This window comes from Sesamum indicum, linkage group LG9 (assembly GCF_000512975.1).
Source record: "Sesamum indicum cultivar Zhongzhi No. 13 linkage group LG9, S_indicum_v1.0, whole genome shotgun sequence".
NCBI lineage: Eukaryota > Viridiplantae > Streptophyta > Magnoliopsida > Lamiales > Pedaliaceae > Sesamum > Sesamum indicum.
The window spans coordinates 6,141,997-6,169,365 of NC_026153.1; the positions used below are offsets into that span (position 1 = coordinate 6,141,997).

The window sequence follows — 27,369 nt, forward strand, 5'->3', positions numbered from 1 at the left end:
CAAATATAATATTTTTCATATATTATCACTATTTTTGTACTGAATTAACGAATCACAAAAAAAAAAAAAAAAAAAAATCATAGTGATTGCGTTGCTGGCTGAATGTTCAAATAAATTTTTATTGATCAATTTCACATTAATAGTTGAGTATGCAGTTTAATGCTAACTTGGTAGTGCTCTTCATGCATATTTATAGATACGTATTTTTGTATTATACGGGAAAAAAAAGAATTAACTTTTCCTTTACAAATCAATAAAAATATTTGTATATCGTCGGTCTAAAAATTTTTTGTATACCAAGCATATTCCTTAAAAAAAGAATTGTACGATATAACCCTAGGCGATATAATAACCCCTAGCTACCATAATTTATACTTTTTCAATATAAATATGGAAAATAAAAGTCATCGAGAAGAATTGTATAATTTTATCGAGATCTGTACAAACTATACTGTGTGCCGTGACTGCTAGTATGCATTGACTTGCAATGTATACACTCATATTAATACAACAAAAATTTTCATAACCACCTTCCACCTTTAGGGTTTGCCATCATCTCTATCTGCAGCCTTTCGGTAAAGTTGCTAAAATATAAAACAGTGTTCGCTTGCTGCTGATTACATAAAGCTCTTTCTCATCCAAAATAACAATTCTTATCAAGTTACAGTATTTCAGTTTCAGAAGGAAGAATCTACTATTGATTTATGAAGTGATTTGTGTTGAAATTAATATTTCTAGGGAAAATATATATTTTTCCAATTCCGTAAACTTTGGGTGGACGATATGTTTTATTCATTTTTATTTCAATTTTACAATTGAAGACATTAAATATAAAAAAGCAATATATTTGTTTCAATTTTTTAGAAAAAGTTTTTACTTGTCGCTCTTCTCTCTATATATATATTATACGTGAAATAATGTTGGTATTTTCTTGAACTATATATGGAGTTTTTGGTTGATTTTATGATATAAAATACCACGGATCATGAGATTATATGTCGAGGAGAGTCGTTGTGCTGGCGTAGTTGGATTAAAATTTTGACTTTGATTAAAAAAAAAAAACGAATTAAAAAATTGCATATATTTCATTGTTGATCTAATATGAAGAAATGTTATTAATTATGGCTTTGAAATCGGAATTCTTTTCCTGATTTGCATTCACAAGAATTTTCATTGGCTTAACTATTTGCAAATTTTCAAATCAAGAGGCTTAGATCTTGTGATGAAATTAGTATTAGCTACGTTAATTACACCTTTCCTTCCATCTTTATCATTCAAGGGAAGAAAGAAGAAAGCGTTCAAATCAAATAATAAAAATAAAAATAATCATATAATAATAATAATTGCTCCATCCAATAAAGGGTTTTTATTTAATTTTTTTCTCAAGAAGAAAAATCAACATATAGACTTTTTCATAACAATGATTTATTATTACAATTTAATTAAAAAAGCGAATCTCAAACCGATATAATCAACTCTAAAACAAATTATTTTTTTCAAATAATTCTTTATTTTGTCTTTTTTGATGGTTTTTTTTGGTCAACTAAATAATAATGTACCACATATTCTACCAATAAGTGTCTATAAATACCTCATATCCATGCAACCAAAATTCCAAGAAAATACAAATTGGAACAATAAGTTTGTGATCCCTCCCAAAACTATGACACCTTCTAGAGTACTTTTGTTCCAATTCTACCCTCTCCTTCTTCTCCCATTACTCCTGCAATCAGTCTCACACAAAATCCCAAGACTCTCTCCCCACAACAAAGAAGCATTGATCTTGAGAAACCCTGATGACGTCATCTCTACATCAGCCATTTCAAAAGATTTTAAGACACATTTCTACTCACAAACTCTTGATCATTTTAACTATGCCCCTCAGAGTTATGCCACTTTCAGACAAAGATATGTTGTGAATTCTAAGTATTGGGGTGGCCCAACCTCAAATTCCCCCATTTTTGCTTATCTTGGAGCAGAAGCACCACTGGATGAAGACCAGGAAGTTATTGGTTTTCTTAATGATAATGCTCCTCATTTCAAGTCTCTTTCAGTTTACATTGAGGTAAAAGTATTGATCATTTTAAAAGTTCAGAGGGCCAAATTGCCAAACTTTTTTTTTTTTTTTAATATTTTTCAGGGGTTTTTGCATATAATTACTATTTTAATTGGTAGGCCTGTTGCATTTATCAAATTTTTTTATACACCCCTCCATTCTAAAAAAGCAATATTTAGATGGCATAGTTGATCAATCAATTAAACTATTTTTTTTAAGTATAATAGTAAAATATAACATGATCAATCTTTTTGGAAAGATTAGTCGAATGATATGTCGACGGACATGACAAATACTGATAGTTTGAAGGTTAAGTAATGTCAGTTATTTATAACATAATTGATGTGATATATATGTCAGAATAATGTCAAAAGCAAGCAATTTTTGCTTTTCATTTAGTGGAAGAAAATTGAAGATGGAGTTTGTACGATATTATTGATTGGTTTGGTGTTGGTTTAGCATCGATTTTATGGAAAATCAGTGCCTTTTGGAAAAATGGAGGACGCCATGAAAAATGCTACGCTGCGTGGGTATTTTAGCTCAGCTCAAGCTATAGCTGATTATGCAGAGATTTTGTTGCACGTAAAGCATAAGTTTGCAGCACATTATTCTCCAATTATTGTCGTTGGAGGATCCTACGGAGGAAGTGAGTTCATTATTAGTATATATGCAATGTTTTTTCAATTAAAATCTTTTATTGTAAATCAATACACATTCCATATTTAACTTAATATATAGTACACATTATATATATTAATATTACTCATAGATACATATTGTTGTCGATTTAATATAAAATATAATATCAATTTACAATAAAGAATCTAGATGTGATATTTTATAAATAATTGATTTGTATTCCTTGATTTCAGAGCTAGCTTCGTGGTTTCGGCTCAAGTATCCACACATCGCTCTAGGCGCTCTAGCATCATCAGCTCCGGTTCTTTATTTCGACAATATTACTCCACAAAATGGATATTACTCGATTGTAACCAAGGACTTTGAGGTATTTGTAAAAAAAAATATAATTAATTCTGTATATTTTATAAAGTATTTTTTTTTTCTAAATTTGAAAAAAATCACTAACTAATAGTGGTATATATATACATTATTTTTTCGTCAGGAGGTCAGCAAGAACTGCTACCAAACTATTAAAAACTCATGGGCTGAAATCGACAAAGTGGCATCAAAACCTAAAGGCCTCTCCATACTTAGTCAAAGATTCAAGACTTGCTCGTAATGTTAATTAATATGTTCTTTTTTTATTCTTTCACCAGCCAAAAGTATTTAATTAAATATCACTAGAAAATTATCAATAATAGGAATTATAAGTCAAAATTTAGTATTTTGTTTTTTCAGGCATTTGAATAATTCTGATGAGCTGAAGGATTTCTTGGACACAATGTACTCTGTAGCAGCTCAGTATAATCATCCGCCAACGTATCCGGTGACTGTTGTGTGTAAAGGGATCGACGGAGCTCCGGCAGGGACTGATGTCATTGGCCGGATTTTCGCCGGCGTCGTGTCTTACAGAGGGAATAGGACATGCTATGATACAAATGCCTATAATTATCCTAGCGAAACTAGCGTTGGATGGGAATGGCAAGTGAGTCAGCTATTCATCCTTCCTTTTATTTTTTGTTCTTTATTTTTTTTTTAATGAATTATTTGTTTTATATGTATCCAACGTGAAAAAATCTATTATTATAGTGTGGAATCACATATGTAGACAAAATATAGGTTGTGATGTTGATATTGGATTAGTGCGTGTTATAGAAAGAAAATTGTAAGATAAATAGTAATAAAAGTTGCTTGTAGCTGAAATTAACTTAATTTTGCTTATTTATTATTTGCAAGCACCCCCTTAAATGCCAACTATTTGAGTTTTTATAAGGAACATTTCATGATTTTTGGAACTACCGAAATAATATATATTTTTTGAGAATAATTATATTTACACCCTTAATATATGATCCATTTATACAATTTACCGTTGTCAATTACTATGGTTTTTTTTTTTTTTTTTGAAAAATTACACATATACTACTTGAAAACATTGACGTTATTATACAAACTAATCCTACCTTTTGGCTTTTAGGTTGATTTCAGTAATTACACAAAAAATAAGTGTGTTTTGTGTAAATAAATTATAAATTAGTGAAGTATAAATATAATTTTTCCGGATATTTTTTGACATTACACAAAAATTCCTGTCTGAAACAATAATTTTAGAGTCTTCTACTAATATTTTCTTAATACATAATCATAGGAGTATTACGACAATCTGAAATGTGTGAAGTACATAGCTATTTATCACAATTTTATGTTCATCCCATTTCATATATTAAATTTAATTAAGAAGAAAACAATTTTGAGTTCCTAATTAGAAATTTCTCCGATATATAATCACTTTTTGAGTTGAATATTTATGGGGGCTTTGTATTACTTGCAGACTTGTAGTGAAATAGTGATACCGATTGGAAGAGGAGAAAACGACACAATGTTTCCAGCAGCTCCATTCGATTTACATGAATTTGCTAAAAGTTGTAAGGACTTTTATGGTGTCCCACCTCGTCCCCATTGGATTACAACGTATTACGGAGGCCATGTAAGTAATTAACCATATTTTTTTAATTATATATATAAAAAAAATTATTAATTAGTTAAATTATTTTGGAAACTTGATATAATTTCGTGTAATTATTAAATGCAGGATATTAAATTGGTTTTGAACCGATTCGGAAGCAACATAATATTTTCCAATGGTCTCAGAGATCCTTACAGTAGCGGAGGGTAAAATAAAATTATTATAACTCAATTAATTTCAAATTCTTTCTTTTTTTTAAATGAATTACTATGTTTTATTAATTTTATTTAACTATGTGTCCGAATTTCCAATCATAGGGTGCTAGAAGACTTGTCAGAAAGTATAGTTGCGGTAACTACGCCCAAAGGTATGCTTACTAACCTTAGTTCAGTTATGTTTACAAAGTCTAAGTCAAGTAATTAACAATCAATCCGAAATTCTCGACCAAATTAGACTCAAATCTTGTGATTAATGTACAGTTCAAAACGATTGATCAATCACGTAATAAGTGTATTATATATACTGTGTGATTAATTTAATTTTAATCAAATCTAATTTGAATAAGATTTTTTTTTATTAATTAATTACCTGAATATTTTGGCCCTATTTTTTATTTTTAATAATTGATAGAAAAGGATGATGTTGGAGTATATATTTGTCTGCCAAAACATATATTAATATTATTCAAATAAAAATTTTGACTGCGTGTATTTGGAAAGAGGGTGTCCTAAGGATATTAAAATAGGGTATTTGTCTGTTTGGATTATAAGTTATTAGAAATGGTAAATAATTATTTTTAATATCCTTCAAGTGTTTCTTTACCCTTTCTATGCCAAGGACAATTTGGTCATACAATATTACATTCCAAAAGAAAGAAGACAACGAGAAAATAAATAAGTGATAATTTGATAAGTGAGAAAATAAAAAAATGTATTTTATAATTTTAGCAATTAATATATAAAGAGGGCCATTTTTTTTATTTGATTTAGAAAAAGGCATCATTAAATAAATAAATTTGAACAATTAGAGGGTCGTAGATAATATTTTTTTTAAAAAAAAATAATTTATTCTTGTATTGTGCAGGTTCACACTGTCTGGACATACTGTACTCAGCCAAAACTGATCCAGATTGGCTCATTCTACAAAGGAAAAGAGAGATTGAGATCATCGAAGGATGGCTGAAAACATACTATTCTGATCTTCAGGCCTTGAAGAGATAGATAGAACTGAGGACATTGTTTTTGGAAGCTTCTTATTTTACTTCTTCGAAGAAGAATAATATGCTAATTATTTATGAAGATTAAATCATCACTTCTATGCCTTTTTCCGCTATTCCAATTATTAAAGTATGATTAGCAAAAAGTATAATTTTTTGTTATAATTAATTATTATAATTAAAATAAAAAATTATAACAAATACTAATAAAATACGTTGTGCAACTGATAGTAGTCCGTATTGTTTCACTAGGTGATAATACAATTTTATTGATTACTCATAATTTTATCTATAAATATGTGTGTGATAATACAATTAATACATAAATATTTATATATAAGGACAATCGTATCATTTCGTAATATTTAATAAATCGTCATATTCCGTTCTCGTAACATTACAAATGAGTATAGTTAAAAATTCTAATAAATTAATATTATCAACTATAATTAAATAAATTAATCTAAAATTTAAATCTTAATTTATAATTAATTAATATTTGCTATCGTCTTAACTATGCTCAAAGTATTTATCATAATTTTTTATTATAATCAAAACACCTACTAAAATTTCTTGCCCATCATCGTTGCTTAACCATAGTTAATTATTAATCACAATTACTTTTCACTTTTGATCATTTTAATTAATTATGATAAAAAATCTTATCTATTAATTTATTTATTAACTCCCCCCAGATACCTATCCAACCCCCGTTATCTTTCAATAATTATTTTTTGTTATTTCTTAATTTTTATTCATTTTCTGTCACTATTTTTTACAAATTTAATATTAATTTATTATTTTATATATACTTTATTAAATAATAAAAATTTATAAATATTTTTATTTTAAATCATATTTATAAAAATTGCATACATGGTATGCCACAAATTACTAATTATTATTAAGTGAGAGTACCCTCTTGATATCTCACTTAATTATGATCTGTCCCTTTTTTCCAAAAAAATTAATCAATTATTTTTACTTTTGATTTTCTCTCCAACATTATGTATTATATTTTCTTATAAATATTTTTTTCATAAATTAAAATATTTCACTTATTCTCCAACATTATTTATTTTATTTTCTTATCAATATTTTTTTCATAAATTAAAATATTTCACTTATTTACTATCTTAAATATTTCTATACTTTTTTTTGGTACTTTTGACACTATAAAAGATAAATAATACAATTTATGAAAGTATCTTTAAAATTCTGTATATACATAAAATATGGAGATAATTTTACATGCCCCCCTCTAAAATTTGGTGTATTATACTAAGATCCCATGTGGTTTGAGAAATTACATTTAACACTTTTGAAATTTACTTCCGTCTAACAAATAAGTCCCTCAATTAGTTAAAATTCACTGAATTTGTTGATATTAACAAAATAATAAAAATAAATATATATTTATCTCTGATTGACTCATTACTGACTTTATTGCATGTCAAATAATTTTTTATGATCAAATTACCCTCATACGTATTCACGTGTTAATGCATGTGTGGAGGTATATCTTCAATTTTAAAAGGTAGTTTAGTTCGAAAAAAATTGTTTGACCTGCAATAGGTCAGTAATAAATCAATTGAGTTTACATATCAATTTTCATTCAATTTTTTTGTTAATATCAACAAATTCAGTGAGTTTTGACCAATCGGAAAATTTATTTGTAAGATGAAAACAAACCTTAGAAGTGATAAATATAATTTCCCAAATCACAAAATTTCATAGGTGAAAAAAATACAGAAACTATTCTTTTGGCGAAAAAGTTGTTTAAAAATATATTAAGGCAGATGTAGTTGGGCTTTGAAAACCTAGTATTGTTTGTGCTTCATGTTAAACTGAGGTTCAATATTAGGGCTTTGCTGTTGCGCCGGCCGACATGGCTGGGCTGCACATCAGTCAAATAAGAAAACATCAACCTAATTTTCTGTCTATTTAAGCCGTCTACTTTTGGTTGTGGCGTAAGTGATTAATAGAATCCGATTAAATAAAATATTGGGTAAATTACAACGATCTACCTCAAAATTTGACATAATAATTAATCCAAACTCAAATATTTTTTAAAAATAAAAAAATAAAAAAAACAATATTCTTTTATTATATTTTATTATTAAATTATTATAATTTAAAATATATTCTTTTAAGCGTGCATGTACTTTCACAAAGAAGGAAAAAATCAAAGTGAGAGTGGAAGCGTGTATAAGAAAAAAAGAAAAATTAATCCTACTATAGACTAATACTGAGAATTAAACATGTAATTTGACGTGATAAATAATCATGCATAATTATACGATCAAACGAGACCCATGTGTATAAGGATGGGACCATCTAATTTCTTTAAGGAGAACTGTGTACACATAATATGTATATTTAATAAAATAGAAGAGAAAATGCAATATCTTGGAAGAAGCCAAACAGAGAATAACATTTGGTCCGTATGGTGAAACATACATGCATTTAATTAAGAAAGCCTTCCCCAGTCACTTGCATTCACAACACCTATGTCCAAACATGAACCTGTTTGGAACCTTCCTCATATCAATGGGACAAATCAGGATTTTTAATTGGTCTTTGGTCAACTACAACAACAACACACTTTCTCATATTATTGTATGAAGAATTGATTTTACTTGAAATAAATACTTTCAGCTTGAAAAACATAATTTTACTTTTACATTTTAGATTGTTTAGCACATAATTGTTTTTTCTCATAATTTTACATCATCAGCCCCCAAACAAGGGCTTGGGAGGGGCACATGCTCTCGTTTCCACAGACGACGCCAGATGGTGCGGCTTGCGACTCGATCTGTGACCCATTGCGCAAGGTATTGTTTGCTCTGATTTCATATAAGTCTCACGGGTTTGTTCTAACCTCGCTAGGGAGAGAATGTCTTGGGACTTATAAATCACTCAAACTCTTCGTTTGCAACCAATGTGGGATGCTTTGCCCACATCACAAATACTATATAAAACTTAACATACAATCTTCTTATTACTGAATTGCAGCCAATTTGATGGATCATTTTGATAATATCACTTTAATATTATCGTCAATATGATTTTTCTTCAATTGATAATAATAAAAGTTTTACCAAAATTATCACCGATGTCTCAGCCCAATGGTTAATGTTAAAATTGATGTCCCATGAACAAGTTCAAAATCATAGGTTCAAGTCCAATCGAACGTGTAAGTATTTATCTTGACTTGTGTGAGGTATTGTAATTTATTATCGTTGTTAGTCATGTTGATGTATTGATTGGCTTGAGTATTGCTAATTGTATCGAGTAACTTATTTACAATTATTAGTCAAAAGATTTTTACGGAAATTAAAAAAATGAAGTTTTTGGTAAATTAAGTCATAATTAAGTGCCAAAATAATTTGCATGCCTAAATGAAATTTCATCCACCATTTATAGTATGAAACCAAAATCCAATCATTAATATCTTATATATATGATTTCAAACATTTAAAAAGAGCTTGTAAACTCACCCAAACACCCCTATAACTCTCCCGTGTCTTGGCAATCAAGGTTCTAACTAGATTTTTGAAAATCTTTTGTCCAAATCAGGTTCGTCCAAATCAAGTTAGTTGCAAAATAAGTATAATACACTTATGATATGATTTGTCACTTTTTCTGAATTGTACACCAATCACATAACAAATATATTATAATTATCATATAATTGGTTCAAATTCGACCAAATTTGATCTGAGTTAAAATTTTCTCTAATTCTATAGTCAAATAAAATTTAAAATGGATGGCTTTTTCTTCATTTATATTACTCATTTATTACATCTATAGGGAGTCGGTCTGTTTTTTCTTGCCTCATACATACGCGATGACGCATGAACATGTTAGTTATGGATTGTCCGCCTGCTGCCTAATTTAGATAAGAATAAGATTGTAAAAATTCTAATTAAATAATGATATTGAAGCAGATCTTCAGTCATATCATACCTCAACGCTCATTTCATGCTTTTTGTGGCATTAATTAGGTGGCTTGAAATTAGCCTCCTTTTCAATATGATATTCTTTAAATAACTTATCTAAATATGTAATAAAAAATTTATTTTTCAATTCATGAATTAAAAATAAATAAATAAATAAATAAATTTTATAATACTAAACATGTGGAAATATTCGAATGGCTTTTGTCGCGATTTTTCATCAAAAAAATTATATTTGGATGGAATTCAATCAAGTTATTGATTTGAATAAAAATAAAACTATCTTTTTTTTAATTTTCGAGAAATTATTTTAGCTCTTTAAAACTTATAAAAAAATAAAAAATAAAATATTTACGGGCCGAAAACTAGAGGCACCTATGTAATTACTACATAGGTGTTTTTAGCTATTTCAATTATGCTATAAATAAATTCAATTTCATCTTTGACTGCTTTGCTCTCCTCATATTAATGTAAGTTAGAAACTATCGCCCTTGAATTTATTAATTTAGGTTTATCAATTTATTAATTTATTAATTCGTCGAAAAATCAGCAGAGGTAAACAATTTTTATTTTTGTCGCCAAAACAATATTATACATAAAAAAAATACACTTATAATTTTTATAAAAATATAGAAATTTTATTTTATTTTATATTTTGTGTAGGAGAAGGGCATATAAGCGTTTGAGATGAGACAACAGTGAAAATAATAAAGTGATAAGAATTTGATGTTCCCTCTCCCACTTCCTTTTGATTTCTTGGTAGTGAACAAGAGAGGAACGGTCCTACACCACATTGTCCGCTGCTTCCTACCAAATGGAATTGGATTCATAAAATAAAAACCCAATTTCATCTAAATGTTTGTGGTACTCAAATTGTTTGTACTATGGTAGTTGGGTTCCATCGGTTTTCCAAGAAAATTTTAATTAACTTGACTTATTATATGCCGATTATTAAAAAATTAATTCAAAATTATTTAATTATTTTTTTCAGATTGAGCGATTTAGTCGAGTTTGACTAATTTAATGGTCGAGTATGCAGTTATAATTGAAAAATAACATTAATAAAAAAATGAAATATATTATGAATAATTATATATTTACAGCCCTTAATCTATAATTTATTTACATAAATTATCATTCTCTTTTGAATAATTATACATACACCCACCAGAAATATTATTTACATAAACCACCTTTTGCTTTTTGAAAAAGTACATATCATTACGCATAAAATTTTCTCCTATTTTTTGGTTCTCATAAGTGATTTATGTAATTATGCAAAAAAATAATTTATACAAACAAACTATAGATCAAAGGTGTGTAAATGCAATTATCCCAATAAATTATGTTGGGTTGAAATTAAATCCAATAACAAAGATAAAATTTCTGCAAGAAATTGAGTTTCATGATAAAAGGAAATCAAAGTCACATTATGAGAAAGGTTGTCCAATTTTGTTTATATCCTAGCTAGACAATTGGTCCAACATTTGCAAACTAGTGTAGATACAACCTTAGACAGGTTTCATTATTTTACTTTGTTGCTTTGCAATCCCAATTGATCATGTGTCTAGCTAGCTAGTTGGGAGATGAGTACTGGGGTCACCTAGTCAAGAATTAGATTTTTTTTTTTTTTTAAAAAAAGAAAATTTCAAATATGCCCATCAAAGTCGAGATTATACCATCACATAAGTAAAAGATAATATCACTGAAAAAAATATTAAAAACAATCTCAAAATTAAAATTTATATGAAGAAACAATAATTTTAATTTTATAACAATATAATTTTCAAAATCGTTAGTGCAGGAAACTTTTATTAAGTTGTCATTGACGATAATGAATGAAGCATCGATCTATGATGATAATTAAGTGATAATACAAATATAGTGATAATTATATTTATTTTAATTGGATTGTTGTTATATATGTCATTAATTATTTATGACGATAAATTTATGTACGGTTATTGTATCATTAATTATTGCTAATGGTAACTTTTGTACAATAATTGTAGCTACAAAATTAAATATAGTGACAAATGAATATTATAATCGCTTAATATATATAATTAGTGACAATTTTTAATATCATCACTAAAGTTTTTGTTCTTAATATTATGTTTCTTTTTTTTTCTATAGGGCATATGGAAGTGTTTGGTATATTTTTTAGAATTCTTTTAAAAACACTTGAAACTTCAATTTTAATACAACGGGCAGTTGTTAACGCTGAGATCCCATACAAATCTAATGTATCTGCTGTATACAAATTATTGTTAATTTGTTGAAGTTTTTGAGGAAAATAGATTGGAATTGGATAAGAATAGCAAAAGATAATTTGGGGGCAAAGATGTAATATAGAAAAGTGCAACCCCACTTAGCTTTTGAGGCCACCTCTTGCAAGTTGCAAGGCCTCAAAGAATAAAAGACAAAAGCACTAAAAAGGAGGGACCAGAGTGAAAAACTGAAATAATTGAGGGACCAAAGTGTGCTAAAGTGCAGAGTCAGCACGCAAGAACAAGAGTTGGAGTTGGCAGTAGTGGATGAATCAAACTCTATAAAGAGTGGTATCAGAAAGGTTCTTTGTTCGCTTTAGTATCTTTAAAGGTTGTGTGGAATCATATTACACCAATTATTTCAATATTTTTTTATTTATGCCCCAACTCTTTTCTCAAATTATGGAACAGCCACCAAAATTACGAGAAATTCAATTTTGGTTTTTGTTTAATGAAATTTGAGCCAAATTAATTAATATGTTTCTTTTATTTAAACGATAATTAATTGACGATTCTTTTTATTACCGGAGAATTATTAGTGGTCTCATATTAATACAGTTAAATTTTATTTTATTAGATCAACAATTGAAAGTATATATATATATAATAATGACTGGCGTGAAAAAAATAATAAAAATACCTTAAAATTATAACATATAGAAAAAATACATTCTCTCTTTTTCAAACATAAAAGACTGAAAATTTTGAGAAATAAATGAAAACGGAATCAAAAGGTTTTTAAATTTTATTTTATAATATTTTAAAAATAAAAGTTGCAGCTACTGCGAATTTTATAACCAACATGACAAATGTAGCACTTGTGTATTTAAATTTCCCAATCAATAATGTGGGAACTTGATTGTTTTAAGTCACATGTCAAATGTATCATTTTAAGAAATTTTATGAAAGTTTAGTTTGTTGTGATTATATTTTAATTATTTTGCAAGTGATATTGGTACATATTTTTCATCGATCGTATATAAAGAGGTTGAGCAGTTTATAAATTTTAAAATCATATCTTATTAGTTAGGGGTCTTTTTAAAAACAAGATTGTGAGGTTCATGAAGTTAAAATAAATAAAGAGGTTGAGCAGTTTATAAATTTTAAAATCATATCTTATTAGTTAGGGGTCTTTTTAAAAACAAGATTGTGAGGTTCATGAAGTTAAAATGGATAAAATCTCATATAACAGGACATTGATCGTATGACACTCCTTATTATCATGGAACAATAGAAGGCATGTTATTATAATTAAAAGGGTAAATTACGACGGGCTCTCCTAAAATTTGTCATAATTACAAATACTGTTTTAAAAAATTATGAATATCTCTTTGAAATTACAAATACCCTAGCAAATGTCCCCTACAATGAGCTGTTACGAGAAGGTATTTATTAGAGTATTTGTAATTTTGAGGAGTATTTTTTATTTTTAAAAAAAAATATTTATATTTTGATAAATTTTAAAAGAACTAATTGTAATTTATGTTTTTAAAAAATATTGCAGTTAATAAAAAAAGGAAAATGAAAGGGTAAGACTAATTGAGGTGGTTGCAGGAGGGAACTAGCAAACCATGTGTCAGTAAGTAATAGGGAAATTGTAAATAATTAAAAGGATGGGAGAAAAGTCGTCCAAACAAAAATGTAACATATATGTCACCCGTGGAAGAAAGGTATAACTCTTTCTGTTTAACGTACAACCTTTTAAAGCATTTCCCAATTTAAAAACGTGTCTGCATATAAATACAAACGTAATCCATTTTTTTCCAAATCAAACTTCAGTTATCGGCTGTTACCACTGTTCTCTCTCTCTCTCTCTCTCTCTGCAATACATATTACATATAGATATAACCTATAGTTACATATATCACATATGCTACAAGTGAAGAGAGAAGGAAAGAAAACAAGAAAAAGGGGAGAGAGGTGCTTGCTTGTACGAAATGCCGCCGGCGAATATTCCGGTTACGGTGGCTGTGCTTCTGGTGGCGGTGGTGGTGGTTGGTGGGGAAGGGAAGAGTGTGACGTTGACGTTGGAGAGGGCGAGTCACGAAGGATTGGAGCTGAATCAACTCAGAGAACGCGACAGGATTAGACACGGCAGATTCTTGCAGCAACAGCCTCTTGGCGTCGTTGATTTCCCTGTCCAAGGCACCTATGATCCTTATCTTGTCGGGTACATACATACATACAACATATTAAGTCTTCACTTCTTTCTTAAGAAATGTAAGTATATGTATATGTATACGTATACGTATATACGAGTATGTTATGTTATGTTGACATGTGTAGCAATTTATACGTATTAATGGTAGACTTGAAGAAGAACTGCTTTTTCTCTTTCTTTTCCTTTCAATGAACGGCTGCAATATTTGGTTTTTCAGTCAATTTAAATTTGATAATTCTGTAATTAATCCGCTCAAAAGAACTGATTCTGTATATTAACTAATAAAATGGAATAAATTCAAGAATTTTCTTGAATTGCAGTAATAATATCAAATTCTTGATTATTTTCTTGTGCCCTCAATTAATTAATTAGTTGAATTTATATATATATATAGGGGAAAATCAATATAATTCAAGGGCGTATATATATATATAGAGCTGGTAAAACTGTTTTTGCAGGCTATACTTCACAAGAGTGAAACTGGGGACTCCTCCCAAAGAATTCTATGTACAGATAGATACAGGAAGTGATGTCCTGTGGATTAGTTGCAATCCCTGTGCCGGCTGCCCGAAATCCAGCGGTCTCCAGGTTCATCAATCCTTCATCTCACAAAAATCTCCGTTTCATGTCTGAAAATTTTCTTATTCCAATTAAGTTTGGTCAAATATGATCAATCGCATTGCACTTGTCTCTCTTTAAATTATGCATCAATCATACAACAAGTGTAATTACAATTATAGTGTCATTAGTTTATATTTGGTCAGACTTGATCCAGACTAGAATTCCGTTGATACCTCTGTTGCATCTTGTTTATGAAGAACAGAATCAGGGCAGTGATTGTATTAAACATTCTTGGCTTTCACCAGATTCAGCTGGAGTTCTTTGATCCTTCCAGCTCATCGACAGCTTCGCTGATTTCATGTTCAGACAGGAGGTGTGACCTAGGAGCTCAATCCTCTGATTCTGTCTGTTCGGTTCAGAATCAGTGTGGGTATACATTCCAGTACGGTGATGGCAGTGGGACGTCGGGATATTACCTGTCTGACACGATTTCTCTCGACACTGTTGTCGGGAATTCGTTGATATCGAATCCCTCCGCGCCCATTGTTTTCGGGTCAGTTATTCTTCATCTGTATTAAATTATTGTTTCGTGAAAGTCTAGCCTGACTGCCTTGTTGATGTGACATGAAATTTGATTCAGTATTACTTTCGCTATAATAATTAATGTGAATTGTTTAAGCCAGTTTTCAGAAAAAAAAAAAACTTGATATCTGACATATACTACTAATGATAATGGAGACTATTTAAAAGCCAGCTCCGAAGAAGCAGACTTTCTTTGAGATTCTGATTACCTTTAGGGATAAATTTGTAATTTTGCACTTTGCTGGCTTGTTGTAACGGTATTCGTTATGAAGAAAAGGAAAAATAACTTTTTGACACACACTTTACCATCATAGGTAAATTTGTAATTTGATAATAATTAATAGGCAGCTTTGGTACAGTGCTAATTTTACAATATTTAACAGACGCCATAATTCCCCCTAAAAAAAAAGACACCATAATTAATGGAGATTTCTATTGTAAGAAACTCTATTTTTCGAACCACATAAAAGTCTTTCTTTCTTGAGGTTAAATTTCATTCCTGTTTCCTGCACACGTTTCACAATCTGTCTTGCAATTTTCCTAACAATTGCAAGGTTTGTTTTTGACACAGTTGTAGCACATCGCAGACTGGAGACCTCACCAAGCCAGACAGGGCAGTTGATGGCATATTTGGTTTCGGACAGCAGAGCCTGTCCGTAATTTCACAGCTTTCTTCACAGGGAATCGTCCCGAAAGCATTTTCTCATTGCTTGAAAGGAGAAAACGGTGGTGGCGGTATACTCGTTCTTGGCCAGATTGTCGAGCCAAATTTAGTTTACACTTCACTTGTTCCATCACAGTATGTGTTTTTCATGCTTGACAAGTAATTTTCTCGATAAGTTGTTTTTATCCTTCTAAGCATGCATAGGATGACCATTTGATTTGTTCATATTTGAATCTCATGATATCGGATGAAATTTTCTCAATATAAGTTAAATTTGATACAAATTTGCAATAAAATCGAATTATTTTTAATATTTTAATTGTGTAAATTTAGTGACTACACAATTGATTTTTGTTCTGGTATATTAATTACTCAGCCTAATACACGAAAATTATTAAAATTTCTTATTTTTCAGAAAGTCGATAAGCAACAAAATCGTCTTTTTTTTACTTATTGATTGTTTTATGCGCATTGAAAGAACTATTAAACTCGATTATATCAGTGAGTTAGACGCAACGACACTGATTTAATTTACTTTTTCTGTGTCCCAACTCTGATCAGGTCGCATTACAATGTAAATCTACAAAGCATTGCTGTAAACGGGCAGATGTTACCTATTGATTCGTCTGTTTTTGCAACATCAGACAACAGTGGAACAATATTTGATTCAGGAACAACGTTGGCGTACCTTGCAGAAGCAGCTTACGATCCTTTCATTAATGCAGTAAGTTGTAAGGAAAAAAGTAGTTTGTGTTTCTTGATTACTCCATTGTTATAAGATTTTTGTGGAAAACATGGCGTCGTTCATGTTGTCTGCAGATTCAACAAACTGTTTCTCAATCGGCACGCCCTCTTCTTTCCAAGGGAAACCAGTGCTATTTAACTACCACCAGGTCTCTTTTTTCTTACACAAACTGTGTAATCTTGTTTAAGTGTCTTTATATTCAATTACCTCTTAATATCAAATTATTTTTCCCTCTAGCGTCTCGGAAATTTTCCCTCCAGTTAGTTTGAACTTCGCCGGGGGTGCATCAATGATACTGCAACCCCAGGACTACCTTTTGCAGCAGAACTCCATTGTACGTCAATGTTTCATGTTTCTCAAATTTCTCTCTGTTCTTGTTCATATCCAATCAATCATGCGACTAGTCATTCTTTGAATTAGAATTTCTCATTGTTAATTTGTTTTGTTCTCGAGAACCAACTAATATATAGTATTACATGAAATGGTGGACGGAGTTCTTGAAATTTATGAAAAATAATAATCGGAAACGTGCCGATTTTTGCATTTATAGGGTGGTGCTGCAGTTTGGTGCATCGGCATTCAGAAAATTCAGGGTCAAGGATTCACAATTTTAGGAGGTATGAAACTATGTTGAGTTTGCCCTCTGCTCTTATCACTACATAAACTTATATGTTGATTATTGTAATTCTTGCACTTTATTGCTAATTTATAGGGTTTTTCAGTAATACTTTTAAAATTTTTGTAAAGGCAATACTTAAGTATTCGGACGACAAAATTTAGTGAATAATTTTAGTAACGAAAACCAGACAAAAAAATATTATTTTCCCTTCTAATAGTAATACTTTACGCTTTACTTTTTAATACTTTTGCTTTTTCCTTTGTTTTTTTTCTTATCGAACTTCAAGATCCAACCGTAGCATAAATTTTTAGGCGGAAATTTAAATGTTTGTAGTGTGCATGACGGAAAAAGTGTTTTATTCGTATCTTTTATTCATTACTTTTAATGTTCTAATTTTTTAAATTTTTAATTGACTGCGACAATGTACTTCTTTTCAATCATTTATGCAGACCTTGTTCTGAAAGATAAGATCGTTGTATATGATTTGGCTGGTCAAAGGATCGGATGGGCTAATTATGATTGTAAGTTTCGTTTATCATCCGCTATAGGCAAATACCACCATATACAAACATTTAATCATGTCTCTGTACTTATCCCCGACTCATTCACACAAACTTTTGATCTTACAGGTTCGTTGTCCGTCAATGTCTCTTTAAATAATACTGGTAAAACAGAATTTGTGAACGCCGGACAACTTGATAACAACAACTCGGACCGTTACGAGCCATACAAGCTAATGTCAAGTACTATTATAACTTTTTTGTTGCATATAGCATTCTTTGGTGTTTTTCCATTTTTGTAGTAACTAGTGATGGATAATTTTCTCTATCATTTTCCTGTCGGCTAATAGTATAGATACCGACAGGTTATACTAATCGCATCTTTCATATGTTGTTTTTAGTTGTTGCATTTACTTTTTGGTCTTAGTTAAGACCACTTTGGTTGTTAGCGTAGAATTACTCTCCTCCCATTGTACAAAAAGCTGATATAGGAATAATACATTTCTTTTATACATGAAAATTATTGCATTCCGTGAAGAATTTGGTGTATAGTTTGAGTTATCTTTTCCGATTTTGATTTGGTGGTTGTTGTGCTTGAGTAGTTCCTCACGTTTGGTCCCTCAATTATGACATAATTCATATTTGGTCCCTCATATTTTTGACTCAGCTATCATATTTGAACATTGCATCGAATGTGGTTCTTGCCATTAAATTCGTTAAAACTAGCTGGAAAAAGAAAAAAGAAAAAAATACGTGCATATAGGGGAGAACTCAAACAAGGTTGGTCCTGGGCCAGTCCGATATTGATACAGGGACTAGGATCCCGTTGGACCTTTTTATATAGTAATAATAATTATTATAATAATAATAATAATACATGATATATAAATTTTATTTTATTATTCAAAGTTGACTATTTTAATTTATTTTTTTTTATTTTTGAAATTCTAATTTTTTTAAATCTTTATTGTTCTACGTCTAAACTAGTACTGTACGTCATTAATACTCTTTGTTTATTTTTTTTCAAAGTTCATCTTAAGTTCCTTTTGAATTTATTATTATTGTAAATTTGTTAGTCAAATTGTTATTTAAACTCATTATATATTTTTAATTATTATTTTTTTTATAAATTTTGTGTGATTTCATTATTTCTTTGTTTCATGATACATTCATAAAAAGTAATTTGGGAAGAAAAAAAAAACTCAATTTTGTAAAACCAAATAAAATAGGCATGTTCGAGCATGGTCGAGGCCTAATTCAGATCTCAACCCGGTTGGTCCATGGGTTGTCATGAGTTTAAAACTAAACCCCGATTCGGCCCAATTAAAAGACCTAGAACTGGCCATAAATAATAGTGTGCCAATCTTAAGCTAGGCCCTTTCGGGCTAATCTATGACCATTTTTGCTTTTCTCATGAATTATCACTCTAATTCTTCTCATTCAATAAATTTATGAAGATTATTATTATGAGAAAATAAAAAAATATATATTATCAAAAAAGTTGCTTTTGACTTGTTGAGTTTTCACGACTATAGTACCATTTTTCCTTATTGTTCGTGTTAAATACGTTTCATGTCTTTGGTTGCATTCTTTCTTAAGTTTGAATGTAAAGATTATGGAAACAGATTTTAGTGCACTTTAACAAATTTTGGTTATTTTTCTTCAAAAATCAAAAGTTAATACAATTTACCAAATTTGTATATGGTCAAATATATTAATTAACATAATTATTGGAAGAAAGTAATAACATGTCTGTATATTTAGTATATTTTTATGGAAATTTTGCTAATTAGAACATTAATTGCTAATTTTAAGGTATTCAAATTAATTAATTATATTGCAATCCACTAAAACTTGCAGATTTTCGTTGCAAAATCAAGTAAAATATGGTAATGTAATCAGTAATTAAGATTGATGGTCTAAATTAATCAAAATTATGTATTAAAAGCACTTATTAACTTACCAATTGGAAAGCAAACCACAGGAATATTTATTATAATAAAAAAATTTAAAATTCTAAAAAAATAGAATTGACCCTTCTTATATAGATTAATAGATAACAATAATAATAATACATATGTATATATATATATATATATGTGTGTGTATATATATAAGACATACACCTAACATAATATAATGAAGTGGCATTAATAAAGATTTATCAAATTTTAAATTTTAAAAATAAGAAAAGAGTAAAATATGTTACGTTTTTGTTAGAAAATACATAATTCTTATTTATTAAGCATTGTTATTTACCATAAATATTTTAACAATGCATAAATTTTAGAAACTAAATACAGAAAGCTTGAGAAATCATAAAGGTGAAGTCTTAAAATTAAAAAAAAAAAATCTTTAATGTTCTCCATAAATTTGAAACAACCAATTACCATAATTTAAAAAAATAAAAAAAAAATCAAAATTCTAAAAATTAGCATTGGCTCAAAATTAAGAAAACTAAATGATAATGGAATATGATTATAATTAGGGTAAATACTATATTTGGTCCCTTAAATTTTGAATTTAATAGTATCCTAAATTTTACTTTTTGTCTCAATTTGATTCCTCTAACCATTTTTGGGCCAAAAAATAACTGGATTTTGACTTTTTGGAGGGTATAAAGGTCAATAAATTTAATTTTATCATTTTAGTCCCTTAAATTTATAAAATTATCAAATTACTCTTTTTTTTACATGAAAAAATATTTTTTTCATATTCTTTTATGCTGATAATAATAATATATGGCTTAACTTAAAATAAAGAGTCTTTTTTAACCAAAATTATGAATAAAATTTATAAAACGTATCTAATATGAAAATATAATAAAAAAATCAATGTCAGTAAATTTTTATTTCAAGAATTACAGATAAGTTTAAAAAAGTTAAACCTGAACAATATTTATTAAATGTTTGAGAATTCGAACAAAAAATTGGTAGATTATGCTTGTTAACTAAATTCTTTGGTGGATTTCATATACTTATAATTTTCTAAAAAAGGACTAACTTAAATTTTAAAATAGAAAAAAAATAGATTTTTTTTCTATTTTAAAAATCAAATTACTAATTTGGTGCCACTATATAAAAAATATAAAATATAAAGAAACTGAATATGTTAATTATTGTCAGAAAATATGTACTGATTAATTGAATTATAATTTATATTATATTTAAAAAAATTAATTATGTGAAAGTAATTTTGATTCAATGATTTCAAATTATTAATTTTTTATTTACTCAGGCATTTGTTTACATAATTACAGAGTTTTATACGTATACATAGTTTTATATGTATCATCTCAATTGCAAGAAAATAAAAAGAAATTTATTTTATGGTTACATATGGTGGATTTTCAATTAAAATACGTTTAACATAAAATTATTTTAAATTAAAATAAAAGTAATCATTATCACAAATACATATGGGGGTGGAGAATATATATATGTTATAATCAATTAAGAAAATTATTAATACTACTATTAATACTTACCATTAATATTTACCTACTAATTAAGTATTTTTATAATTAGAAAAAATTCTAAATTCTAAAAATCACTATTTGGTCAAAATTGAAGAATTTGGATAAAACATCTCTCTTCAAATAATATATATAGATGAAGTGCTTGTAGTTCCCTTCACAAAGTTGAAAAAGAAGGAAAAATGGTGGGTGGTGTTTGGGAGGAGATTGAGGTTAAGGTACCTGCAAGTGAAGCGTGGAAGCTCTACGGCAGCCTCCTACTGACCAAGGTCACGGTCGAAGCGCTTCCCGATCGCTTCAGCAAATTCGAGGTCATAGAAGGCGATGGCTCCGCTGGAACCATACTATTTAAGTATTTTTATAATTAAAAATTTTCTAAATTCTAAGAATTCACCGTTTGGTCAAAATTGAAGGATTTGGGTAAAAAAAGATCCCCTTCAAATATATAAATATATATATATATATATATTAATAGATAGAGAGGTAATAGATAAAGATTGTTTTAATTATCATATATATAATTAAAAATAAATAGATAAAGATTGTTTTAATTAATTATGAAGACGAGAACTGGGATCGGTGGAGGTTTGTATAAGTCCGTAGATGCCGCCTCCCACGTCCATTCGTGTTAGTTACATAACTAGTAATCGTGCATCATGAAAATAGCTAATCGAGTATTAATCTCCCATGTTGGTACGAAAATGATACTTTATTTTTGTTCAAAAAATAAAATGCCAAACGAGGCCTTATTTATCAAAGTGATAAGATTGAAATTCCGTACTAAAGACATATATTTTGTTTTAGGCTTTTAGCCATGTTAATATGAATGCAAATCTATTTCTACATTAATTTTTTTATTTAATACAGGATATTTTGCTACTTAGAATGAAACATTGGATACATATACTTTTGTTATACGATACTCTCTTATTCTACAGCATGATCGACGAACCTCGTACTTCTCCGATTTTAATTTTGGACATCCCTTAATTGATTTTTTTTTTTTTAATTTGGGAAAATGTTTTAAAGGGCACAGCCCAATAATCTATGTCATTTAATGTATTAGGCAAATGTGGAATGGGGTAATCAATAGAAAATTGCATTTAAGAAATAAAGATTGTATAGTGCATTCTGAACTAGTATATATACCCCTGATATGGCCTCCAAGAAACCTTAATCCAAGTTGTATTGTGATATCCTTATTGTCCAAGTTAGATACAAGCAGACCATGAAAGTGAAAATAGGAAGTTCTAAGCTTGTTAAGCCTTTCTATGAAGGCAACCCCCCTCCGATCACAGATTACACTCCCCTATCTGTCTTTGATAAAGTCACTTATAATCAGCATGAAGCTAATATTTGCGCCTACAAGCATCCAACCCCACCCAGTGCAATCATTGAGTTAGGACTTAGAAAGACTATGGCTGCTTATCGTGAGTGTGCTGGAAGGCTCGGCATAGATGGCAATGGGGAGCCTATCATTCTTCTCAATGATGAGGGTGTTAGGTTTGTGGAGGCGTCAGTTGATCATCCCCTCAATGAAACAGTGCATTTTCAATCTTCACCAACTTTATTGAGCCTCCACCCTAGCTTGGAAGGTGTGGTGGAGCTCTTTCAAGTTCAAGTCACGAGATTCTCGTGTGGCTCGATGGTGGTGGGGTTCACCGTCCACCACCTAGTGGCAGATGGATATGCAATGAGAAACTTCTTGATTGCATGGGGTGAAGCTTGTCGAGGGCTTGATATCAATCCACTACCATTCCGTGATCGTACAATATTCTCCCCTCGAAACCCTCCGAAATTTGAGTTTGAGCATAGAGGGGTAGAATACATAACCAAGAACCTGGAAAAAGTGTTTCCTATAATTGATAATAATGTGGAGGATATTGTGGTCCACAAAGTTCATTATTCCAAGGAGTTTCTTTCCAAGCTCAAGGCCAGGGCATCCTCAATGAATGGAACAAACAAGCCCTTCAGCACCTTTGAGAGCCTTGTGGCTCATCTATGGAGAGCTATAACTAAGGCGCGTGGCTTAAATGGCTTTGAGACAACCCAAGTGAGAATACCGGTGGATGGTCGTTATCGACTGAATCCTAGGGTGCCAAATGAGTATTTTGGCAATTTGGTCCTATGGGCATTTGCAGGAGCTAAAGTGGATAACCTTTTACGCGAACCTCTTTCATATGCAGCCAAACTTTTACATGAGGCGGTCATGAAGGTGGATGATAGCTATTTCAAATCATTCATCGATTTTGCCAATTATAAGGTGAAGGAGGAAGATCTTGTCCCCAGTGCAATGCCGGACACAAAAGAATCAATTTTGTGGCCAAATTTGGAGGTTGCTAGCTGGCTAAGGTTCCCATGCTACGACCTTGATTTCGGAGGTGGAGGTCCATACATTTTCACGCCCTCCTCCCCGATAGAGGGAATGATATTTCTTCTACCATCCTTCACGAGAGATGGAAGCATTGACGTTCTTGTCCCTCTATTTCGAGAAAATTTGACAACCTTCAAACAAATTTGCTATTTTCAATTGGCCAACTTGTAATCGGAACAAAATATTAGGAATTTTGCAGGCATGTCCTGTATCTGGGGAAGTAATTAGATCTCGCGCATGATCAAGAAAATCAAACGAATATTGGTGACCTAGATGTATGCTTTGATCAGTTGGCTAATATGAGGCATGACCACCTCAATTTTCCAGGATGTTAGCTAGTGAGATGACTCACTTTTTCGATTCTTTAGTATTAAGTTAGAGTACTCTTTTGGTGTCCCATTTTTTTTTTGTCTGGCAATTTTTTTAATAAATTTTAACAATTATTATTTTTCTATCTCTTCTTAACTTCTTATTCTCTCTCCTCTCAACTTCCACATCCCTTTTATTCTCTCATTTTTCAATGATTTCTCTTAATTTTTTATATTCTTCTATATTTTTTATTTATCAAATTACTATATTTTTTAAATAATAATTAGTTTTTTAAATTTAAAATTCACACATTTAAATATGCTACATATACTAGCAATAATTAGTCTTTATTTTATTAGGGTGACTGTTTCTATTTGTTAATTTGCTTTCAATTTTACCATGTAATTGCATGCTTATGATCATTAGGGATTGTCAGATTGGGTCTAGTTTAGTTGGAAAGTTGAGATCTCATGACTATAAAATTATAAAGTTTGAGTTTCATCAAAACGTGAGTTGTTATATTTATTTTAATTATAGAGAGTGCAAAATCTTTTGTTGCCTTAACGACCATTTTTTCCTCTTATTGTTAATTTTCCCTTCCAAATTAGCTGTTACCGACCGCACTACCTGCCAATATTACCATCGATACCATGAGTTTGAACCATGATGGAAGGTTTCTCCCCATTTGTGGTTCAGGGGCACGTTGGGCTGCTCATTTCGATCCTCGTCCTGTGGTTTATTTGGAGCCTACGTGATGAGGTGAAATACAATGTTGGGAAATTCCCGACCACTGAAACTGTTTGTGTTAGCGCATATGCAGTTGTTGTACAAGGTCCGAAAAATGACATATGATCACTGGGATTTTTCTTTAAAAGGCCATCTCCACCAAAGACTAAGCTTTTGCGTTGGAGGAGTCCTAATGCGAGATGGTATAAACTTAATCGTGATGGGGCTGCAAACTTAGGGGCGGCTGGATCAGGGGGATTGCTCCAGGGACTCGCACGGCAAGTTGTTGTTGCTTTCTATGAGTTTCGCGGTGCTCGGACCAATGTGTTCGCTTAATTGTTATTAATCAAGTTCAAAGTGAACTTGCGGGATCGATTTGGGCAGACCTGTACCTCCTAGTTTTCGATTTCACTATTTTTTTTTTATTTTTTTTTTGTAAAGGGAGCTAGTAAGGACTCCTCATTTTACTATTTTTAGAATATACACGACCTTATATTCTTGAAATTTTTAATAAAAAGGTAGGGCCGGCCGAACTCTCCGTCTAAACACAAACAACTTTATCTGAAAAAGAAAATAAAAAAGAGGTTCATTGCTTTGAAAAATTGTTCGAAATTTCATAATATGCGAGAGGTAACAATTTCCCAATTCACGATAAATAAAAAGCCAAATAAAAGGAAGGAGTCAACTTAAATAGAGTTGATTTTGGTAATAGTCTAATGCTTGAATAATTGATTTTTTTAATCATATATAGTGATGGTACGTCTAGATGAGGGATTATAAATTCTATAATTATGCCTTTGAAAAATTAATTATGAACTAAAATGAAATAGAAAATAAGCTTAAAAGAGTAATTAACATATGCAGCCTGCTTTAAATATTAAAAACGGAAAAAATGCAAAGAACCCCTTGTGATATTGCAAATGAGCAAATTACCCCTTTATGAAAAATTAAATAGCGATTTACCTCCCTATATTTTTTAAAACATAATTTACCCCCATATGATTTTTAAAAATGAAGCAATTTACCTCCCTGTATAAGGAGGTAAATTGCTTCATTTTAAAAAAGAACAGGAGGCCAAATTGCTATATTATTTTCATAGGGGAGTAATGTGCTCATTTTCGATATCACAATGGGGTAAATTGCTATTCACCCATTAGAAAACACTACTAAAACAAAATTTATTTATTTATTTTGATAAAAGAAAAACAATATGCACTCTCGTTCTAAAAAAAATAATATTGATAAAGCTTTTGTCATTAATATTTTCACGGAACGATCTATTACATATTTATTAACCCCATTCTTCAATGATGAATTTGCAATGACCAATTCATATCATCGTGATAATAGTTTTGCTCTCCATCGTACATGCTCATATTGTTGTCTGAAAAGCCAGACAAGGATCATAAAAAAATATGCCCATAATGGAGGTGATATTCATTGTTTCATAAATGTTTTGTTCATGGAATGGCATAACATCATAACTTCTAAAAGTCAAATGTTGCTTCTGTATGCTTATAATTATAATTCTCATTGTCAAACATCCTCGTTAATTACACATAGTTCCTAATCCTGTCGGTGATACATAGCAAATTCCCCATGATCTTCATGACATTTTATTTCATTGTTTTCTTTAGCCCTCCTCGTGAACACAAACTTTTGAATATTCTTTCGCGAAAACTAAATTTCTAATTTGTAATATTAACAAGTTCATTTTTAAATATTTATAAATGATCGAGTAAGTTAACTTATTTTCTTTATAAATATGAGATAAAAGTAAAAAAAAAAATACAATCATTGGCTATTGTAAAATTTACGATAAATATATAAAATGAGACGCAATACAAATATAATTATATTCGAATATATAAATTGGGCACTTGAATATGCAGCAAAGCAAAATATATAGTTTGGTCGGATAAAATAACCATATCTTCTTAATTTGATTTATTTCAAACTTTCTTGCTATCTAATGACGGCTTTATGCATACATAATTAAACTCTGCTTCCATCTGCTACATATATATTATCTTTTTATGCTTAAGTATTAAATTATGTAAGCAGTTAAGAACACAAAAATTTTGATTTTATGTTTCGCCCCCACAACACTTAATTAAAGTAAAATTCAGTGTGTATCTATTAAAAGATACCAAACGCGACGAACAAAGATAACTAGGACTCAATTATCAATTAACTATTAAGAGTAGGTAATATGTGAAATTGCTTTTTTTCGATTTATTTGAGGATCGATGTCTTATAGTTATTGATAAAACGTTCAATTAAAAGAAAACAGGAAGGTTAGTATCAACATGTCAAGTGGCAGTATGTTGCAAGTAATATATAGATTATGTTTTATCACAATATTAATGATTTCACGAATTTAAAAATTAAAATTTATATAAGTATATTATTGTTTTATAATTAGCAGTACATATATAGAGGTAATTATTTAGTGATGAAGAAAGAATAAAGTAATACAGTTTCTCTATGACTATTTTTTGTTTTTTTTCTTGAACTATCACTCTATATTAATTTTTCATAGGATTGTCATTGGTTCAAAAGGTT

The 27,369-nt window shown here is 29.7% G+C and overlaps 3 protein-coding genes across 4 annotated transcripts; all 3 read left to right on the top strand.

Moving 5' to 3' along the window:
* On the top strand, positions 1,625–5,948 carry LOC105170769 (lysosomal Pro-X carboxypeptidase). Its single transcript, XM_011091676.2, has 9 exons — positions 1,625–2,065; positions 2,516–2,702; positions 2,929–3,062; positions 3,180–3,292; positions 3,416–3,662; positions 4,509–4,664; positions 4,770–4,849; positions 4,961–5,010; positions 5,727–5,948. The coding sequence occupies exons 1-9, from the start codon at positions 1,664–1,666 to the stop codon at positions 5,861–5,863; spliced, it is 1,506 nt and encodes a 501-aa protein (XP_011089978.1). The 5' UTR covers positions 1,625–1,663; the 3' UTR covers positions 5,864–5,948.
* On the top strand, positions 13,857–18,457 carry LOC105170771 (aspartic proteinase-like protein 2). Of its 2 annotated transcripts, none has more exons than XM_011091678.2 (10): positions 13,857–14,258; positions 14,708–14,837; positions 15,116–15,363; positions 15,964–16,191; positions 16,618–16,780; positions 16,876–16,949; positions 17,039–17,135; positions 17,352–17,418; positions 17,870–17,941; positions 18,050–18,457. In XM_011091678.2, exons 1-10 carry the CDS (start codon positions 14,026–14,028, stop codon positions 18,220–18,222), a joined length of 1,485 nt encoding a protein of 494 aa, XP_011089980.1. In that variant the 5' UTR covers positions 13,857–14,025; the 3' UTR covers positions 18,223–18,457. The 2 variants fall into 2 exon arrangements, with proteins under 2 accessions (XP_011089980.1, XP_020552185.1); XM_020696526.1 differs by having other exon boundaries at positions 14,121–14,258; positions 15,073–15,363.
* On the top strand, positions 22,624–23,940 carry LOC105170885 (agmatine hydroxycinnamoyltransferase 1-like). Its single transcript, XM_011091809.1, has one exon. It carries the CDS (start codon positions 22,624–22,626, stop codon positions 23,938–23,940), a length of 1,317 nt encoding a protein of 438 aa, XP_011090111.1.

Bases quoted from the DNA above. Each gene is read 5' to 3' on its own strand.
- LOC105170769 (XM_011091676.2), top strand. From the start codon at position 1,664: ATGACACCTTCTAGAGTACTTTTGTTCCAATTCTACCCTCTCCTTCTT. The intron at 2,703-2,928 runs GTGAGTTCATTA...CCTTGATTTCAG, and splicing joins TGGAGGATCCTACGGAGGAA to AGCTAGCTTCGTGGTTTCGG. The intron at 3,063-3,179 runs GTATTTGTAAAA...TTTTTTCGTCAG, and splicing joins TTGTAACCAAGGACTTTGAG to GAGGTCAGCAAGAACTGCTA.
- LOC105170771 (XM_011091678.2), top strand. From the start codon at position 14,026: ATGCCGCCGGCGAATATTCCGGTTACGGTGGCTGTGCTTCTGGTGGCG. The intron at 17,419-17,869 runs GTATGAAACTAT...TCATTTATGCAG, and splicing joins AGGATTCACAATTTTAGGAG to ACCTTGTTCTGAAAGATAAG. The intron at 17,942-18,049 runs GTAAGTTTCGTT...TTGATCTTACAG, and splicing joins CGGATGGGCTAATTATGATT to GTTCGTTGTCCGTCAATGTC.
- LOC105170885 (XM_011091809.1), top strand. From the start codon at position 22,624: ATGAAAGTGAAAATAGGAAGTTCTAAGCTTGTTAAGCCTTTCTATGAA.